Source organism: Elephantulus edwardii, unplaced genomic scaffold (assembly GCF_000299155.1).
Source record: "Elephantulus edwardii isolate Elephantulus edwardi_28Jun2011 unplaced genomic scaffold, EleEdw1.0 scaffold00234, whole genome shotgun sequence".
Classification (NCBI taxonomy): Eukaryota; Metazoa; Chordata; class Mammalia; order Macroscelidea; family Macroscelididae; genus Elephantulus; species Elephantulus edwardii.
Genome location: NW_006399984.1, coordinates 3,738,207 through 3,744,564, shown reverse-complemented (window position 1 = coordinate 3,744,564; position 6,358 = coordinate 3,738,207). Strand labels below are relative to the sequence as shown.

General features: G+C 42.6%; 1 protein-coding gene across 1 annotated transcript in view; it reads left to right on the top strand.

Annotated features, from left to right (window-relative positions):
• LOC102867790 (vesicular, overexpressed in cancer, prosurvival protein 1-like) overlaps window positions 1-6,358 on the top strand; it is a 74,893-nt gene that overhangs the window by 26,173 nt on the left and 42,362 nt on the right. Inside the window, exon 3 of the mRNA XM_006898598.1 lies at window positions 5,744-5,821. Within this exon, the coding sequence (XP_006898660.1) occupies window positions 5,744-5,821 (78 nt within the window). The remainder of the gene's footprint in view (window positions 1-5,743; window positions 5,822-6,358) is intronic.

The following is a 6,358-nucleotide window of genomic DNA, read 5'->3' as shown; positions in this document are numbered from 1 at the left end:
TCTTTGCTTTGTTAATGTGATGAATTACATTAATTGTTTTCCTTATGTTGAACCATCCTTGCATACCTGTTATGAATCCCACTTAGTCATGGTGAATTATTTCTTTGATGTGTCATTCAATTCTATTGTCCAGTATTTTATTCCAGTTTTTTGCATCTATGTTCATAAGAGATATTGGCCTATAGTTTTCTATTTTGATGGTGTCCTTTCCTGGCTTTGGTATCAAGGATATATTTGCTTCATAGAATGAATCTTGGAGAATTCCATCTTTCTCTATTTCCTGAAATAGTTTATGTAGAATTGGTAACAGTTCTTCTCTGAATGTTTGACAAAAATCATTTGTAAAACCAACTGGTCCAGGGCTTTCTTTTTTTGCTTGGAAGTTCTTGTATCATGGTTTGTCAATTTTATTGACCTTTTTACAGAACCCACTCCTAGTTTTGTTGATAGTTTCAATTGTTTTTTTGTTTTCTATTTCATTTATTTTTGCTCTAATTTTTATATTTTCAGGGTTTTTTAGAGAGTGTCAGGTTTTCTTGCTGTTCTTTTTCAATTTTTTGGAGACGTTGGGTCTTGCCTTATGATGTGTTTGCTTATGGCTATAAATCGACCTCTGATTACTGCTTTGGCCATTTCCCAAATGTTTTGGTAAGTGGTGTTTTCATTGTCATTTGTTTCAAGAAACTTTTTAATTTCATTTTTTATTTCTTCTAGCACCAGTCATGTTCAAGCAAAGTGTTGATCAGCTTCCAAATAGATTTTTTTTCTCCTTTATCTTTTTGCTATTAATTTCTAATTTTGTAGCATTATGGTATGAAAAGATGCTTTATATTATTTCTATGTTGCTTAATTTATTGATGCTTGCCTTGTGACCTAGAATGTGATCTATTATGGAGAATGTTCCATGTACATAGGAGAAGAAAGTATACTGTGCTTTTTGGGGGTGCATTAGCCTAAATAGCTATGAAATTGAGTTGGTTTATCATGTGTTAATTCTTCAGCATCTTTGTTGAGTTTCTTTGTGGTAATGCTCTCTTTTCTTGAGAGGGTTGTATTGAAGTCTCCAAGTATTGTAGTAGTGTTGTTTATTTCATTTTTCACTTTTGTTAATGTTTGTTTTATGTATTTTGCAGGTCCTTCATCTGGTGCATAGATATTTATTATTGTTATGTCCTCTTGTTCTATTGACCCTTTCAGCGTTATGTAGTGACCTTCCTTGTCCTTTGTGATGATTTTTACATTGACATTTATTTTCTGGTTGCCATTTTCTTGGTATATTTTTCCGCCCATCCTTTTCTTTTTAATCCTTCTTTATCTTCATTATTCTGGTGTTTCTCTTATAGACAACATATTGATGGATTTTTCTTTTTTATCCAATCTGCTAGTCTTGTTCTCTTCAGTGTTGCGTTTAAATCATTCACATTCAGTGTGATTATGGAGAGGCAAGGTTTTATTACTATCATTGTGCTGAGTTCTTTTTGGTGTTGTTGCTAGTTACTTTGGCCCATCCTGCTTTCTGTGACACTTCTGTAATAAGGACGTCTCTCAGTGTTTCCTGCAATGCTGGTCTTGTTTTTACAAATTCCCTTAGGTTCTGTTTTCCTGACATCTCGATTTCCCCTTCAAATTTGAGGCACAATTTTGCTGGGTATAGTTTTCGTGGTTGACAGATTTGTTCTTTCAGTGTTCGATAGATGTCATTCCACTGTCTTCTTTCTTCCATGGTTTCTGCTGAGAAATCTACACTTAATCTTATCTGCTTTCCCTTATGGGTTACTTTCTGTTTCTCCCTCAGTGCTTTTAGAATTCTCTCCTTACCTTTGTTTATGGCAAATTTGACTATGATATGTTTTGGTGTTTTTCTCTTGGGGTCTATTCTGTATGGTGTTCACTCAGCTTCTTGGATATGTATTCTCTCACTCTTCATTCAAGGAACTGAAGAACAAATTCAAACCTCGAGTTGCTATAATCAAGGATGCTTTAGGCAGAGTATTAAATGTTCCAGGAGGTATCAAAAGAAGATGGAAAGAATATACTGAGTCATTGTATTGAAAGAAATTAGCAGACACAGAAGAACTTAATGAAACAACATGAGCAAGAGCCTATGGTGATGAAGGAAGAAGTTCAAGCTGCTTTGAAAGAAATAGCAAAGAATAACGCCCCAGGAATAGACGGTATACCAATTGACATATTTCAGCTAACAGATGCTGCCCTGGACATGCTTACCAAGTTGTGTCAAGAAATCTGGAGAACAACCACTTGGCCAACTGACTGGAAGAGTTCTATATTTGTTCCCATTCCAAAGAAAGAAAGGTGACCCAATAGAGTGTGGAAACTATAGAACAATATCGTTGATTTCACATGCAAACAAGATTCTGCTGAAGAGTATCCAAAGACGACTGGAACAGCACATCAGCAGAGAACTGCCAGAAGTCCAGGATGGGTTTAGAAGGGGTCGTGGTACTAGGGATATTTTAGCCAATGTTAGATGGATATTGGCTGAAAGCAGGGAGTACCAGAGGAATGTCTATCTGTGCTTCATGGATTATGCAAAGGCATTTGACTATGTGGACCATAACAAACTGTGGCTGACTCTGAGAAGAATGGGAATCCCAGAACACTTGATTGTGCTAATGTGAAACTTATACTTGAACCAAGAGGCAGTCGTCAGAACAGAGCAAGGAAACACTGCATGGTTCAAAATTGGGAAGGGCGTACGCCAGGGATGTGTCCTATCTCCATACCTTTTCAACCTGCATGCAGATCAGATCATCCGGGAGGCTGGGCTCTATGAGGAGAAATGTAAGGTGCGTATGGTACAGTCCATGGTCTTTGCAATCACTTGTTATGCATCAGAGAGCTGGACAATGACCAGGGAGGATAGAAGGAGAATTGATGCTTTTGAGCTTTGGTGTTGGAGAAGAGTGCTGAGAGTGCCATGGACTGCTTAGAAAACAGATTCATCCTGGAGAGGGTTAAACTGGGCTGCTCCTTGGAGGCAAGGATTCTGAGGCTTCGTCTGACATACTTTTGTCATGTTGTAAGGAGGGACCAGTCCTTGGAGAGGGACATCATGCTTGGGAGGGTGGAGGCCAGGCACAGGAGAGGAAGGCCCTTAGGAGATGGATTGATTCGGTGACTGGGGTAATCGGGAGACAATGAGATAGACACAGGACAGAGTAGAGTTTAGAGCTGTTGTACATAGAGTTGCTATGAGTTGCAAGCGACTCGACAGCACATAACAACAACAAAAACACTCCTCATTATGCCTGGAAAGTTTTCTTCTAGTAATTCTTCCAGAACTTTTTTGGTGCCTTTACTTGACAATTACATCTTCTATTTCACTGGTTCTGTGTTCTAACTCTTCAGCTCTGTTCATGTGTCCTCCATCATGTTGACAGCATCTGAAACCTTGGACCTCATATTTTGGATCATGGTTTCTTGTTTTTTTTCCAGTGCCTCTAATGCCTTCTTAGTTTTATCTGTATTGTTTTTATTTTTTTTTAAGCTCCTCCTGTTTTTTGCCTGCCTTGTCCTGTAATTCTTAAACTTTGTTTTTCACCCATTGAAAATATTCAATCATTGTTCTTTTAAATTCAGTATCAGAAAGATCTATCAGACCTTCTGGCTTCAGGAAATCCATTGCTACTGTGTCTCTTTTTGGGGGTGATATCTTGCATTAGGTTTAGGTGGGGAGTGATGTAGTCTGCTTCTTTCCAGACATGCCTGTAGTAGAGTGTTTCGTGCCAGAGACAATAGCTGGTTCTTGAACTGACATCACTGCTCTGGAGGGAGTTTGGGCAGGCACAAAAGCAGATGCACATATGGAAGGTCCACGTGCAGACACAGACTTTGGCAGGGGTGGGAGTAGATGCACACAGGAGGGTAGTGTGGGGGAGACCTCACCCAGTTTGCCACTGTCTTGCTTTCTCCTGGCAGGTGGGTTCCTCTCCCTCTGTGGCTCATTGTTCCCTGCTGGCACTCGCTACTCCCCACTGTGGCTTACTGTATCCCACAGAGGTTCAGCTGTACCATGCCGAGACTTACTGCACCCTGTATGTGCTTACAGCTCTCATAGCTCTCAAATATCCACGTTGATCCACAGCAAAGTTTTGAGAAGCACCTATATACTTGTGGTCTCTTTTTGGCCCCAGGCTGTAAGGTTGAGGGCCTGACAGCACTTTGTTCCCAAAAGTACCTGCGTGAGCATGGAGGAAGCCTGTTGTTCCCTTCTGGAAGTGGCTTGTCACCTCCATCGAGGTGCACAGGACCTCCCCATTGCCTGGCTTAAGGGATCCCACTTTGTCAGGCCAGACAGCAGTTTGTTCCCCAGAGTACCTCCATGAGCACAGAGGAAGCTTCTTGTCCTCTTCTGGAAGTGACTTGTCACCTCTACCGAGGTGCACAAGACCTCCCCGTTGCCTGCGTTGAGGGATCTCTCTTGGTCAGGCCAGACAGCAGTTTGTTCCCCAAAGTACCTGTGTGAGCACAGAAGTAGCCTGTTGTTCCCTTCTAGAAGTGGCTTGTCACCTCCGTTGAGGTGCACAGGACCTCCCCGTTGCCTCGGTTAAGGAGTCCCACTTGGTCAGGCCAGACAGCAGTTTGTTCCCCAAAGTACCTGCATGAGCACTAGGGAAGCCTGTTGTTCCCTTCTTGAAGTGGCATCTCACCTCCATTGAGGTGTCACAGGACCCTGCGTGAGCACGGAGGAAGCCTGTTGTTCCCTTCTGGAAGTGGCTTGTCAACTCCATCGAGGTGCACAGGACCTCTCTATTGCTTAGGTTAAGGGGTCACACTTGGTCAGGCCATACAGCAGTTTGTGGCCCAAATTACCTGCTTTAACATGGAGGAAGCCTGTTGTTCCCTTCTGGAAGTGTCTTGTCACCTATATCGAGGTGCACAGAACCTACCATTGCCTGGGTTAAGGGGTCCCACTTGGTCAAGCCAGACAGCAGTTTGTTCCCCAGGTATCTGCGTGAGCACAAGGTAAGTCTTTCGTTCCCTTCTGGAAGTGACTTGTCACCTCCGTCGAGGTACACAGGACTTCCCCGTTGCCTGGGTAAAGGAGTCCCACTTGGTCAATCCAAAGTGCAATTTGTTTCCCAAAGTACCTGCGTGAGCACAGAGGAAGCTTCTTGTTCCCTTCTGGAAGTGGCTTGTCACCTCTGTCGAGGTGCACAGGACCTCCTCATTGCCTGGGTAAAGGTGTCCCACTTGGTCAGGCCAGACAGCAGTTTGTTCCCCAAAGTACCTTAATGACCAAGGTGGAAGCAGGCAGTGAGATCATGTGAGATGTGAGCAGGCAGCGAGACCGTGCAAGACCAGGTTTGAATTTTTTAATATTTATCCTAGCCACTTCTTTTTGTAAGATCAATAGTAGGTTGCTTGGGTAGCCTTATGTAATGCAATAATAACAGTTCTGGTCTCTTCATTAGCATCCACATCCATCTGGCTCTAGAATGAAGTTCCTGGGTAGTAGAAAGGGTTAACATGTTTGACTGCTAACTGAAAGTTTCCAGGTTTGAATTTAGCTACAGCTTCTCAGAAGAAAGTCTTGGTGATCTACCAGAAAACAGTCCTTGAAAATCTTGAGCACAGTTTAACCCTGGCACATATTGGCGATAACACTTGGGGTTGCCATAATTGGAGTTGATTTGATAGCAGTTAGTTTAAGAATGACTTAACTGAAATTTAGCCTGGAGCACTTGACTGGTCCAGCTCACAGTAGTGACCCTCTCTGCAGGTGCCGCTCCTATGAGGACTGCTGTGGTTCCAGATGCTGTGTGCGGGCTCTGTCCATCCAGAGGCTCTGGTATTTTTGGTATGTCTCACCTCTTCTCCATCTCTCCTCTCCTGGTTCCCCTGCCGGCTCTGCCTACAGTCAGTCCATAGCCTCAAATATACCACCTGGGATTGTGGTATTGGTTATGAAAATGGCCATACTTGGGTTGGCTTCAGTGGGCTTTTTGAAGGGAAGTCATCTCCTTTCCCCCAGGTTTGGGTTGGAGAAGAAGAGATAGTCTTTTGGAAAGGTGAGGGACAGTCTATGGTCCCCTTTAAAAACCCTTTAACTACCTTTCTGAAATGGAGCTAAGGCTCCAGCAAACGTAGACCTGTGATAATATAGCTCGAAGTCTTCCTCATGCTGCTTATCTGCCAAATTATCATTTTCCAGGAGGAAACCTGATCTTTCTACCTCCCAGTGCCACCAGAGGACTGACAAATTGTGTAAGCTCTATAAAATCCCATTTAAGGATATGAACATGTACGGTCAAGCACAATCAATGAGTGCATCTAAATTCCAAAATCAATCTCCATAATAGTCTATGTGTTTCCTACTGCCAAAGGGGCCCTTTAG